The following is a 15,297-nucleotide window of genomic DNA, read 5'->3' as shown; positions in this document are numbered from 1 at the left end:
CAAACTCTACTTTTTCATTATCCAAACGCTAATATATGTGTAATTTTGTCGATATATAGATTTTAGTTTTTGTTGCAACAACAAAGTTTCCTTAACAAATTTTGTTGCAATACAAAATTGCTTTGGTTCATTGAGTAAGACTGAGGTTTTGAAAAATAATATATTTGATCCTGTAAACCGGACCTATGATCAAAGGCTAAAATCACACATATATATAGTTTACTATACTTATAGTAATTATTATATTTATCTAAAAAAAGACTAAATAATGTCTTACAATTCATCTAAATAAATATATTTTCATGAGTTGTAAAACTATATATTGTAAATAAATCTTATTTTGAAGCATATTACAAACACTCTCCAATGGTAAAAAAAATTATAATGTTTTGAATTAGGTAGCAAAAGTTTAGGTTATTTGTTCAAAACGAAACACTAATTTCTCCGAATCCAAAACTCCTTTTATGTATTTAACTATATAATATTCCAATTACGTAGCAAAAGTTATACACAATTTACATAATATAATAATTTAGGTTATTCATGCAAAATAATTTAGCTTATCTAGAGCTTTTTATGTGTATTTAAATCTATGTAAAACTCTATTTTTTAAAATATTTAAAATAAAAATTAATAACATGACAATCCTATGTGGCGCTCTATATTTCATAAGTTGTAGAACTATATTGTAAATGGATTTTGTTTGGAATCATATTTCAGGCATAAAAATTATATTATTTCAAATTATGTACTTCCTCCGTTTCTTTTTACTCGTTACACTTCTCATTTCACGGACTCCTAGGCAATTTTTGGAGAAGAGAGAGGTAGAGAGTAAAAAGAAAAGGGACCCATGTGGGAGGAGAGAGATAGAGAGAGTTTATTGCCCAAAAAAGAAGTGTAGCAAGTAATGTGAAACTTCCCATAATGGAAAGTGTAGCGAGTAAAAAGAAACGGAGGAAGTAGCAAAATTTATATACAATTTACATGATATAATAATTTAGATTGTTCACTCAAAACCAAACGCTAATTTTTCCTTATCTACAACTCATTATATGTATTTAAATCTATGTAGAACTCTATTTTTTTAAAAGTTAAAAATAAAAATGCATGACACGAGAATCCAATGTGGCGCTCCCCGTTTCATAAGTTATCGAACTATATTGTACATGGATCTTATTTCGAAGCATATTTCAAGTGCTCTCCAACGGTATAGAAATTATAATATTCTGAATTACGTAGCAAAAGTTAATACACAATTTACCTAATTTAATAAATTAGGTTGTTGATTCAAAACAAAACTCTAAGTTCCGTTGATCTAAAGTTCCATATATGTATTTAAATCTATGTAGAACTCTATTTTTGTAAAAAATAAAAATATAAATTGATGACGTGACAATCCTATGTGGCGCGCTCTATGAGCTCGAAATCTTGATGAGCTCATTATGCTCCTGAAAAGTTTCTCCTTTATATATATATATTAATTGATTGATTAGGCCGCAATATTCCACGAACAAAATTCATAGAACCAATTAAAATTTATTAAATCAAAGAACTTCTAACGAGCCATTATATTTTCACAATATTAGGCGCACAACTTTATTCTTCCCGCCACAATTATTAGGTGCCAACATTACTCTTCCCGCCATAATTATTAGGACTTAAGAGGCAAACTCCCATCTTTAGTTTACTATTTTTCTCTCTCTCATACCATCTTTTTCTCTCTTCTTACCACCACACCATTTCTTGCTGCCGCACAGCCACAACATTTCTTGCTGTCCCGCCTTACTGCCGCACAGCCACACCATTTCTTACTGCCACGCCTTGCTGCCGCACAGCCACACCATTAATTGCTGCCATGCCAGATTGTTGCTGACACGCATCTTCATGCTCCATCACCAAGTATGAGCCATTACCCCTTCCTCTATCTACTGTTCTTTTTTTTTTCAGTTTCCTAGTTACAATTTATAAATCTCCATTATAAGTAGTAAATATTAAAATAAATTTTAAAAAAGTTACAATATATTGTTATACTATCATAATTATATAGGTGAACCAAAAAAAAATTATTAAAAAACATCTAAAAGAACTAGAAAACCACATTCGGCTGCGACAACTGCAACGCGGTCCGCGATACACGCATCCGTTCCGTACTAGCGAAACCAATACCATTTCCACGACCGTTACCGAAACCGCATTTTCGAACTATGGTAGAATTTGTTTTCTTTTTAAAAAAGTTGTGAACAGCAGTATAGATGGAGGGAGCTATATTTTTTAGCCACAAAAGTCAGCAAATTAGATAATAAGTAGAATTGCAAATAAATACTCTAGTGTGGAACAGTGGGTCCTGCTATCCACCTTAAAGCATATAAAAAGTACTCTACTGCTATATTTCAATGAAACGCTAGTAGGTACTGGGCAGTGGGACCCCTGCTTTGCAACTTTCAAAAAGACAGCGAGAGGAGAAAGCTCTTATTGTGATTGCTAGCTCTCAGAGAAAGAGATAAAATGAAGATGAGATGAAAGTGGCAAAAGAGTATGAAACTCAGAAGGAGAAGAGAGAAAAGAGCACAGTAAATGTAGAAGGAACCAGAAGAAGAAGAGAGGAAAGAAGATGTTGCCTGGCAAGTCAAGCCCTTCAATTGGGTTCTAGGTTTTGATTGCCAACAAGATGCTTCAATTTTACCCTGAAATTCCCCTTTTAAAGTTGAATTTCAGTAACCACTCAGTCTGAAATAATTCAAGGTAGATTTTGTGTCAAGTATCTGATAAAAGGTCACATACACTTTCTTTCAATTGTTTCTCTTTTCTTTCCTTTGAAGTACACATCAGAACCAATTGTCCGTAAGGTGGCAAAAGTGCAGTGCTTAATGCTTCACCCAAGGTGTACCAAAGCAAGCACCTCATTCATTTAACTGCAATGCAAAAGGTCGTATGATGCATCGAGATCATTGTCTCACCACGCAAGGTGCACCACAAACGTATTTTTTTAAAATAATTTAGAAATTCACCTAAAAAATTATCATTAACTTATTTAGGTTGTGATAGAAGTAGATGAAGGATAGAGTAGCTAACAACTAAGGCAACAATCATTATTATTCCCTCACTTGTCAAAGAAAGCCAATGGACAGATTTGTTTGGTTATGCAACTCCAATCCATATTGCTAGCCTTCCCCTAATCATAAACATGATAGACACGCTCAATTCCCAATTCCAAGTCTTTGTTTCATTACCAGACCCACTGACAATGGCAATTGTTAATTTGGTGTATATATACATATACACACACACACATATATATATATATGCATTCCCCCACACCAAATATCACAAACCAAATGACCCGTAAGTTTATGAGCTAAAAGCTTCTGTAGAGTTATACCACAAAACTTACCGCAGCATGTTGATACCTTGGAGAAGGAGAAACGCCAGGTGCAAGAGTCCACTCCCATTGACCATTTCTATGCATGAGTAGCCCATACGCATCTGCCAGGGGCTGTAGATGCACCAACATAGTCCACAACAACTGGTGAGTACAATTGTGTAGCATAACACAGCCAATCTCAAAACTTGTGGCAAAGGATTTGAATGTACAAAACAAAGATCCATGTGCCACAGATTCTGAGCAATACAAGGCAAAAAAGATTTCGATCAACCATTACTATTGGGCAGAGGAAGAATTGACATGTCCATTGGCATTATGCCTTACATACAGAACTTGTGCACAATTTATGCCTTTTCACGAGAAAGAAATGAAACAATTTAATAATTCATCTTTTTCATATCTATCTTTGCAAGATAAGTTTGAAAAATCATCATGGTCACATGTAGGCTTTTCGCCTCCTTTTCAAGGTCATCCCTTTAATGACCAATGTGCCCTGTATAAGGATGAGGGGTTTATTTAAGGATGTATAACTAGTTTCAAAAGAAAGAGCTGTTTGAAGGAGTAAAGAGTCCCAACATACACAACGTCAAATAGGGCATGTTTGTCATTGGCAATAAGGCTGACTTGTCTGCATAGAGTTTTTCTTGTTCTTTCTTTTCTTTTTTGGCAGTTGAGGATGATGCTTTAACAGCAGCAAGAATGGGAAGAATCCAACAAAAAGAAAAGAGAGATGAAAACAGGAGCAAGAATGCACCTCACATGTACCTCAAGGGCACCTAATTGTATTGCTAGACCAGGGTCGTTCAATGCAATGATGCCTCACCACACTTCTTTGAAACCTATGGTGTATGATTATATGTGCAATGGACGCACAACTCACATGCTCGTGATTGCACTGTCACTTCTATTTATTTAATTCAGTAGGATTTTAATCTTCATTGTAGCGCAATGTCTTTTCTCCTAACACTGAAAAGAAGCCATAAGCATCACTAATTCCATATTGAGATCATTTGTCTTAGCTGCCAAGTCTAAAGCAAGAAATATAGAGAAACATGGTTACGCAAAATAGGGAGAGAGAAAAGCTCTAGAAACTCGATCAAATTTATAAGGTGAGCATAAGTTTTAGCCTTCTGTTGCAAAAAACAGAATACAGGGTAAATGAAAAGGAAACCAACAGCTATAAAGACATAATAGAACAATGTAGACACTCAATACTTCTAAAAAGGTTTTAGGCATGACCATAAGGATAGATTTAAAAGAAGAAAAAACAAATCACAAAGTTCACACATGATTCAGGAGTATCAATCCTATGCAAATAGTAAGGTAGCAACCAACAATACAACTCAACAGAAGCAACATACCGCGCCAGTTGAGTCTCTTCCACCACATAGCAAAAACATGCCATCCGATCGGGCACTTGCAGTGGCATACCTACATATCGTACAAGCATATCAAATATACCTAGTTAGGTATGCTGCATACAATAATAAGTAAACAATCAATGTTGAGGAAAAAATAAATTAACAATGCAGGGAAAACAGGTAACAGATTTTGAAGCATCTGGTAATAAAAAGCTGTTAATGAAACCCAGTGACAAGTCATAAACAACTGAACAATACAACCAAGCTTTCACGTACTATTTTAACAAACACCTCCATTCCACCTCCTCCCTGACTCTTCTCTCATTTTCTGGGAAAAGGAAGCAGCGGGCTTCTAAATCTTAGGGATTAAACAGCACAGCTGCTGATACAAAAACTTTGTAAAGAAAGTGGTTCAACTAGTAAGCTTCAAATGAAATTCAAACAACTAAAAGAGAACAACAACTGCAGACTTGATGTCCAAGAAATAAGATCCAGTAATATTTTAATATTCTTCCTCCAAAAATGTCCATGCCACCACCAAGGAAATTGCACTAACCAAAAGAGGTATTAGATCTGAATTCCAAAAGAAGTTTATTGATGGAAGCATAAAACTCATGGTCAACTTAAATACCTCCCCCCCCCCCCCTCAATAAACAGAAAAGGGCTGTTTGATCCCTAAGATTTAGAAGCCCGCTGCTTCCTTTTCCCAGAAACTCATGGTCCAAAAATGTCCATGCCACCCCTGGTAAAATAAATAAGCCGCGGCAGAGACTGATAAGCTCCCACAATTCCCCCCCCCCCCCTCATGAACAGAAAAGGGCAGCCAAAAAAGAAAAGTATATATAACACTAAGGCTGATAAGAACAGAGGAAGAGGTCAGAAAAAAAATAAAATTATGGACCTAAGAGGAACAGGGAAATTGATGCACAAGACTTCTAAATTAATTGAAACAAGAACACTTTGTGTAATTAGCCAGGACATCAGAAGATTGACTGAATAAAAGTTCAATAAGAAGTAAAAGGGAAAACTTAGAAAATCAATGAAGGGGCGAAACTCTTCCCTTGATAACAGAGAGATCCATTCATGTCGAGTTCTTAGATGTGTTAGCAATAAGTACTTTCTGGTCCCAAATCCCATTTGCTCCACTGAATAATTTAATAAAACCGAACAGCCCTTCAATCAGCTCATGCCGGAACAGGAGGGGCCGAGGGGGGTAACATTTAATAATTATAGTAATTTATTAAAATAAAAGGAAACTTGGCTGTCAACCTTCGACAGATAGATAGATAGAGAGAGAGAGAGAGAGATCCTTAATGATAGATAACTAAACTGTCATTAAAAATCAAATTAATGACATAAGCATTCACAAAAAGAGAGTGAGGAGATCTAACATTTCAAAAATAATAAAATGTCCTAAACAGATGTGTTTTAGGCTTAACTATACACTATCCGATACCAAACACATCCTGAGAAGGATCGAAAATTATCTTCTTTTCCCCATAAATTTTCCACATTGATCTTCAAATTACTCATAATCACTATGCATTGTAACCATTACTTCTCCGCTACGAAAGTCCTACTCTTCCCTTTAATGCTTCCCAATGCAATATCACCTCTACTATTGGTCTCAACATAGGAATAGCTTATACCAGTAGCTTTTGTTAGATAAGAAGAGTGTTCATCAATCATCTAAAAAGTACCAATGGTTATTTTTTCAGTCAATAACCACCACGAATCCACATAAACCGTGAGTTGCTCTCTTCCAAATTCTTTCCGGAGGTGTGCAGATTACAACAAGAAACAGAGGTCATGATCATTGTTGTTAAAATCGTAATGCGGTTTGTAGGGTCGTACGATCCTCCGATCCATGTATGGCAAAACGATCCAAATCATGTGTGGCATCGGACTTCCAGAGGTACAAGATCAGTCAGGATTGCACATAATCAATTAGATTGGTCAGTATCGTACATTATCAGAGCACAATTGATGAGGATTGTACCTACAATATAGTTCTAAAAAAAATGTTTAAAAATTGCTAACACCAACTTTTTGGAAAAAAGACACAAGCCTAAAAGAAAAACATTCAAAATGGATGAGCATAAAGCTCAACCTTTTATTCTAAAATTTACATATGTTAGATATTCAACTAATTAGTTGGTGATAATGATACTTTAAAACGTTGAGTAAGATCTCTGTTCTTTTTTTATATGTTAATGCTAAGGCATTAGGGATAGTCGACCATACCAAAATTAAGTATGGATTGAAATACATATTGAAATTTTAGTTTTAAAATAAGTAAATCATGTTTCTATTTTTACATAAACAATATTCTAGGCTACTTACAAATTTTGTTTTTGAATTGTCATTTTGACTACTTACTTATTAGGGTATGCTATAGACATGAAGATGCTCAAGTTCAATAATTTTCAATGAAAAAACACAGAATACTATCAATTTATAGGTTAAATATCAAATTTTCAGGATAATTTTGTCGATTTCGAAGAACTTTACGATCCCACGATCCGATTCTGCCAATTTGTCCCTACGTCCGTAATCGATCCAAAGTAAGATCCTGATAACATTGGTCTTGATGCGCTCACCAAGTTGGCTGATGTAATTGAAATTCGGCAGCCATTAAGGATTAGTCAACAATACCAAAAACTGGTTATGGTAGTGACCTGTTGGAGAGCAACTGCAGCCCCATGATACAAAACATTGGAAAGTGCAACCTAAAAATATCACAGATTCTGTAACTTAGTTTTATAAGGTGCAAAGCAAACTGAGGTGCAATGGGTCCCTGAAGGCAAGGTGAAGGTACGCACATCTCGTAGGCGAGGCACTCTTTTGTTTTTATTTATTCTATTGCTTCGGTGGTATTGAATTTTCAGTACAAGAGCATAATATTTATGTGAAAAATAAAAAAAAAAAATTAAAGATTTCCAAAAAGAAAACAGAAAAACAAAAATCACACCTCACATGTCTTTCTCTGATTGGGAGACAGCAGTGGTATATAGGGAGTGCTGGAGTAGGCATAGCTCCCATTTTACTTTAATAACTCACTAGTCAACATAAAAGGAAAGGGGGAAACAAAAAAACAGAAGTGGAAGTCCAAGCCCCAAAGCCCCAAAGCCACCAAAGAAACAGAACAAGATCAAAGAAGAAAATAACGAGGAAGAGAAAGAGCATAAGAAGAAAAGAAAATTGAAGAGAGAGAAGAGAAGAAGTGAAGATTGAAGAGATGCCAGGAGAAGAAGAAAAGATTGAAGAGAGAGAGCGGGACTAACATGAATGTTGCTCGCCGATGATGGCCACTGAAGATATCGTGCCAGGACATATAGGACATGGCTGGCCAGCATCCTGCCATCAATTTGCTGCGAAATTATGGTAGTGTTTTTCCCCTTAAAATAGGGAGTTTGCTTAGGGTTCATTGATGGAATTTAATGCAATCAACAAAGGGCTTCTGCTCAGAAATTGATAACTTAAAGCTAAGGTAACTTTCAATTTGAGGAGGTTTTGGTTTAAAACCTTCAGCTAAGATTTACTCTCCCTAGAGCCTCACTACTAAAAGCGCTCAAGGAAAAAGGCTTCATTCTTGAGGTGCAATTCAGCTGTCTCCTGAATCTGTATCATGCCTATGCTCGTGCTTTATAAAACTCTAAGGTTTGTAGTCCCAAAACCGGAAAAAGAATGTGGTGGAGTTAAACAAGTAACAAAGTGAGCTTGCCATTCCACGATATTCGCTTGGTAAAGCATGATTTACATCATATTGACACATCCGCCATAGCTATTTATACCATATTAGCCTCAAAATTTGTCGAAACTATTATGCATAACAGCTAAATTCACATAAAAGATAAGGTAATACTCATATTTTGTCAATCTAAGAGGTTCAGTGAATTCTTGGCTCTTCTAGGTACTTCATTTTAACTAGTCCGATGTTAATCAGATTAGTCACATAGGAACAGAATAAGATAATAAAAAAAGATAAGGCTTTAAAAAGTATATATAGAGCTAGGTCTACAGAATATTTTCTAAACTCTTGAATTACAATGATAAAGAACCACTAGCCCACAACTGCGATCTCATTCTATGATAATACATAGCCTTATTATGTCTAGACTCTAGCAAGCCTTAGTTGAGTATTATTAAAACTTTAAAAGAAAACATCACACTTCACAACCCTATTTTAATATTCCTGGATATGCAGATCAAAGTTCATTACTCCTAATTAGACAGGGGGGAGAAAATTTATAAAGATAAAAGAGAGTTTGCATAAAATTCATCCGAAAATATAGAGGAACTGAAACTAAACAAAAGACTATAATTAATTACTGTTGTCAGTATACAATAAGAAAAAGAGTACGACAAGATAGAAGCATCTCCATATAACCTTCGGAGCACGCTAGATAATTAGTAGGAATTTCAGTTCATAAGAACAAGAACACAAACTAGAGAAAAAGTGAATGTTTTTTCACCACCGCAACTTAGAAGCAAAGTCAACTCCTCAACTATAAGAGATCATAATTACCAAGTCTTTTTAAATAAAATGAAAAAAAAAAAAGCTTGAGAAGCAGATTCAAAAGTAACAATGAAACCAACATAAACAGAATAAACTCACATTCTAGCAGAAGGTCTATCACCTTCAGGGTTAAGCCTCTGCCAAACATATGGTTTTTGAGCAGTATCCAAAACCCAAGCATCTGACAAAGCTCTTTTCCCTGAAAGAGGAAAAAAATAAAAATCACTCTCTGGATGGATAATATTGACATAAGAACATCCACAAACAACACGCTAATAAATGCAATCAGAAAAGATAGCAGTATGCCGTAAAAGAGGAAGCTTCTTAAATCTGACATTGAATATATACCCATTGAATCGCATATGATCAATTATATCTGCATGTTCTCAGAATGAGAATTTCTCATATCATGGTACTAGAGTCAGAAGATCAAGTATATGGTCTGCTGGCTGTAATCTGTATGCGCACAGAGCACAATTATGAAAATCTAAATGTCTCAAACATACCAGCATACTAGATGATGAACAAAAAGCAGTTAAGTATGCAAATGGAAAAGAGAGAAGGAGGTGGAAAGTCAAGGTAATGGGGGATGGAAATAAGATGGAACTGAGTGTAATGCATGTGATGAGTAAGCAACATTACTCCTCAACAAAAGATAACAAAAAAAAAAAAAAACAAGGACCAAGGTATATAAGAGAATCTACTACCTTCCATACCAAAACAAGCAAGCACACAAAACTCACAAGGCTATTATAAGGTGTCGTCTTTCTTCTAGTGTCCTTCAATTAATAGAAGAGAAGGAATAGTATTATATGATGCTTATAAACTAGTCCAGTTAACTAGCATTCAGTCTTCATATCACTTGTTGCTTTAGAAATCAGATAGTAGTCATTTTCATACCCATGATATGTTGATCTCCAAAGAGTGAAGGAGTCTTTTCTATACTTAACGATTCAAAGGAACAAATATAAAAAGCTCATTACACTACTAGCTTCTCATTCATTGTGAACGGAGAGGTGTTGCATATTGGGTTAAGGATCAATTGTAAACAACCTCTATTATAGCAGATTCCGAGATTACTTACATCTGACCTATCTTGACCCACCTAAGGTGAAAGCATCACTCGAAACATTAAAGTAATACTAGAACTGTTATTCTTGTGGTTCTAAAAAAACAATGCTAATCAATTCTAATTACATGCAATAATCAATAAGTCCTTAATATGTCTCCACTACCCTTAAAAGACATTCAACATCTTATTAAGAAATAGAAGGAGTACTGCAAAACCAATCAAAAGTATCCAAGTCATAAGTAGAATTATCTTCGGCAAGTATAATTGAGTTTAAGTGGCAAATAAATAGAGGTATTTTCTAATTCATGACTAAAATCATTCGTATCCCGATTGGATTACCATAACAACTGAACATATTTCTCATCTGAGAATTAAATGCATCAAAGAGAACCCAGGATGAAGAACTAACCATCATTGCCACTGACAGTAACAAGGTATCGTTGTGCAACCAGGTCCATCACATGGCCATATCTAGGCCCAGGTCCTGGACCTTGAACGACTACTCTGCAAAGACATAGTTAAGGAAAGAAAATGAATGCAACATCAGGAAACATAAATTATATATATCCACAAAATGAAAGCTGGAGTCATCACTTCAGACTAGAACTTTAGATGAAAAACAAGTCGCTCACCTATGCCATTTGTACTTGTCATTTGTCAAATCAAGCACATAGAGATCATCCGTGGAATGCCCAGCCGGTCCTATGCCACCCTACCCACCACTCCAAAGCACAACACCCACATCAATAAATCGATACTACTATCAACTACCATGTCAACCAGCAAGTGAGAACAAAATGAGATATACATGGAAACCCACAAATGCATAACAAGTATAATGTCTTACAAACACTCACCTGAAACACAACCATAGTTCCGACTGCAGCAGCCGCGTGTGCCGCCCTTGGAGAAGGCGGATCACCAGCCGGTCTAATTCTGTTGTAACAATTATCAAAACCACAAAATACATCAGAATTCAGAAACGCCTAATCTAAGAAAACAATCAAGAGTAAATAGAGGAAGACCTGGTCCATTTCTTAGTAAGAACATCATAAGAATGAACAGAATTGGTAACCCCAGCCAACCCTAAATCACACCATAAAGCCAATCAATCAATTAATCAACCAATCAAACCAACAAATTCAATTCAATTCAATTAAAATCAAAACGAAAGGGGGGACATTAACTGATGCCGGGGGCGGAAGACGAAGCGCCTCCTTCAATAGCAGTTGCGCCTCCGAATAGAATGAGGCGCGGGCCTTGAGATTTAGTAGCGGCAACAGCGGTGAGAGTGTGACCACAACGAGGACCAGGCGCGTCTTCATCGGAGTCCCAAAATGAGTCTAATAATGGCGTATACGACGGAGCAGGCTGAAGCCACGGCTTCGACGACGCCATTGAAGAAGATTAAGAGAGGAAATTTCGGAGAGATTGCGGAAACCCTAGGAGAGAGAAAATCAGATTTTAAAATCAGTTGATCATGGCGCTGCTGGTGTGGTTGCTACTGTGCATGCTTTTTTGAACAACAAAAAAGAATTGATGATGAGAATTTCCAGGGTTTTTTTATTTTTATTTTTATTTTTATTTTTATTTTTCCTTTCCTATTGGTTTGTGAGTTGCAGAGAAGGCAAGTGACACGGTGGAGTGTTTTCAGGGGTTGGTGTTGGTGCCAAACTAGTCAACCGTTACTCCGCCAAAAGAGAAGATTGTTAGTCCCGTGCTCACACGGGAAAGTCAAGAGAAAGCCAACCTGGAAAATCATAAGAGTAGGAGTTTATTCTTTTTTTTTTTTTAATCAACTAAGACAGTTAGGGCCTGTTTTCTTCTAATACGTGTATTGTGCTCCTGGGAGTACAATGAAAACTGTGCTCCCATGATACAAAATAGAACATTTACGAATACGAAAACGAATATTTATGAATATGAAAACGAACAATTTACTGTTGAAGTGGAACATTACAAAATTTATTTACGAAAACGAACATTTTATTGTTGAAATGCAACATTACAAGAATTCATTTATGAAAAGAACATTTTACTGTTGAAGTGGAACATTACCATAATCCAAATACAAAAACGAACATTTTTGGTTGAAGTGGAACATTACTAGAATTCAATTACTTAAATAGAATATATGCTTATCAAATATAGAACATATTTTCAGTGAAAATAGAACATATTATTTGGTGGAAAATAAGTTTTGAAAGAACATTTTTTAAAATCGAACATTTGCTTATCGAAAATAAAACAGATTCACAAAATATAGAACATAATTTTCTACTGAAAATAAGTTTAAAACAAGCATTTGTTGAAATAGAACATTTATTTATTGAAAATAGAACAACTTTTACAAAAACTAGAACATATTTTTTTTGCTGAAAAATATGCTGAAAATGAACATTTGTTGAAATAGAACATTTACTTATCGGAAATGGAACAAATTTACTAGGTGTATGGTGTGCACCGTGCTCCCGAGAGCACAATAGAATTTTCAGCTCTCTTCGGCATAAAACAGCTAAACTGAACTGAATTGATTGGAGCTGAACATAACTAAACTGAACTGAACTGAATTTAACTGATTGGAGCTGCTGACCTGAACTGAATTGAATTGAACTGAAATGAATTAAATTAAATTAAATTAAATTCAATGTAATAAATACATAAATAATATTTAAACAATAATTATATGAATATTAAATAATAATTATAATGATAAGCAATAATAATGAATAATAATAATAGTATTTTGGATATTTTTAAATGATATTTATAAATAAATAATGTTAATAATCATAAATTAATAATAATAATAATAGTAATTAATGATAATAATGATAATTAATAATAATTATTTTATATTATTTGTATTAATATATTAATACTTGATAATGATATAATATAATAACAATAATATCTAAGAAGTAAATTAATAGTACTATTTTAAAAACTAGTTCTTAGGCCCGGGCTATGCCCCGGGTAAGAAAAAATTTCATTTATTAATATAATATTTTATGATAATAACACTAAATACAACTTAGTCTAGTGGTTAAGACTTTCGTATATGTACTTGAGGTCTCGAGATCAAATCTTATACTATGCAATTTCTAAATTTTTTATTGTACATAGATTACATGAACTAAAACTCCTTAGGGAGAGCGTCACGTGACACATAGACTTTCTTTCGCATGCCTTTTAATATATTTGTATAGATTCGATTTAATAATATAATAATATTTAGTAATAAAAATAATGATTGGGTTGGACCGCGAAAATTACATCATAAACCGTCTTGACGCGATTTGATTGGTTTATGGGCTAAAAAAGGTGGGTTTATTTGTGCTTTGACCTAACCATGTTCCTCCTAATTATGATAGTAATAATAATGAGTAAAGCTATAATTAACAAAATAATATATATATAAACAACAACAACAATAATAATAATAATAATTATTATTATAATAATATATAATAATAATAATAATAATAATAATAATAATACTTTATAGTAATGATATAAAAATAAATAAATAATAATAATAAGAGTAATTAGTAAAATAAATTATACCAACATAATAATGATATTTAACAAAATGGTTATAAAAGAATGGAGCTCAACTGAACTGAACTGAATTGAGCTGAATTGAGCTGAACTGAACTCAACTCAACTGATTGGAGCTGAACTGAACTGAAAATAAGCTGGGGAGAACAGGCCCTTAGGGGGAATTTGATATGGGATCTTTAGGAAAAGGTAAGGGAATTGAGTAAGTTGATTCTCTTAGTTATTGTTTGGTAGGTGTATTCAATCATTCTCTTTACCCCATTGTTACCCCCTAACTCCTCTATATTGATTCTCCACCCCCTATCCCAAGCTATCACTTACCCTTTCTCTCCCCTACTCTATGATCACCTTGACAACCATCACATTGCCACCTCAACCACTACCCCTGCACCGAAACTACGACAGTCAACCTGAAACCCCAAGCCCAGCCACCAAAGTTCTCGGTCAGCCACCCCAAACTACCGCCTCTCCACTGTAAACCCTAGCCTAGTCACCACAAACGATGCCCCACTCAAATGTCATTAATTAACCGTTGTACTGCTTCAACCTATGTCTAGTTCCTTTTAACAATTAGTTCCTTTAAGTCAATATAACAGTGTCACTTTATCTACTCCTTACAGAGGAACAAACACTCAGTCTCATTTTAAATTGCCACAGTTCCTTACCAATTCTTACTCGTTCCTTTACATTGAAACTAGAAACAAAAGGCATTGCTTTGGTCTTCTTTCTCCAATACTTCTCTAGTATCAAATATGTGAGAATCTTCATTAGTCTTCAAAATCCAAACTTGATTTCTTCTTTTGACTTAGCATTTTCTTTGCTCTTTTCATTGACACCTTGAAAAATCCATTCACTTACCAACTTGTTAGTTCATAATTTAGTTTGTATTTTGTTCCTTTGTCATCATCAAAACTAGGGGTCAACAATTTCCCCCTTTTTGATGCCAACAACAAAGAAAACTAAGGAAAATAAAACAACAAATAACTTAAGAAACTGATGATATAAATAAAATAATACTTTATAATTTTATTAAGGCATATTAAGGATTTTAACTTTGTCATAATTTCAAATTTTCAACTTAGTTTATTCCTAGTATCTTTTATCCCTTTGTCATCCTCAAAAAGATCAAACTCTTGGTGATTTTGGGAAAACTAAAATTTTCAAGACCTTTAGACCATTAACCAGCACCATAAAAAATGGTTAAGTTAGGATTTACAAAGGTTAGACTTGCTCAAACATCAATCATATAATACTAGCCATTTTAAGTAAGAATTATATAATCAAAGCACAAACAAAGATCCTTTAAGCAAAATTCATTGTATTTGTAGCACTTGTTTCACAAAAGCATAAAAAAAAGAAAGAAAAGAAACAAACTAGGAGTTCTTTTTAACTTGTAAAAGAA

The 15,297-nt window shown here is 34.3% G+C and overlaps 1 protein-coding gene across 2 annotated transcripts in view; it reads right to left on the bottom strand.

Moving 5' to 3' along the window:
• Positions 1-12,071, bottom strand: part of LOC104899264 (serine/threonine-protein phosphatase BSL1) — a 30,774-nt gene extending 18,703 nt beyond the window's left edge. Inside the window, exons 1-8 of one of the 2 annotated variants that reach the window (XM_010686424.4) lie at positions 11,522-12,071; positions 11,360-11,420; positions 11,192-11,270; positions 10,967-11,046; positions 10,744-10,838; positions 9,362-9,461; positions 4,744-4,813; positions 3,392-3,493 (exon numbers count right to left, since the gene is read on the bottom strand). In XM_010686424.4, the coding sequence (XP_010684726.1) occupies positions 3,392-3,493; positions 4,744-4,813; positions 9,362-9,461; positions 10,744-10,838; positions 10,967-11,046; positions 11,192-11,270; positions 11,360-11,420; positions 11,522-11,732 (798 nt within the window). In that variant the 5' untranslated portion in view covers positions 11,733-12,071. Of the gene's footprint in view, positions 1-3,391; positions 3,494-4,743; positions 4,814-9,361; positions 9,462-10,743; positions 10,839-10,966; positions 11,057-11,191; positions 11,271-11,359; positions 11,421-11,521 lie in introns of those variants that run through there. The other variant, XM_048648541.1, reaches the window with a different exon arrangement.
• Positions 12,072-15,297: the final 3,226 nt, after the last annotated feature.

The sequence above is a fragment of the Beta vulgaris genome, chromosome 7 (assembly GCF_026745355.1).
Source record: "Beta vulgaris subsp. vulgaris cultivar EL10 chromosome 7, EL10.2, whole genome shotgun sequence".
NCBI classification, from domain to species: Eukaryota; Viridiplantae; Streptophyta; class Magnoliopsida; order Caryophyllales; family Amaranthaceae; genus Beta; species Beta vulgaris.
Note: the sequence above shows the minus strand (reverse complement) of the source record. Positions and strands in the feature narration are given on the sequence as shown.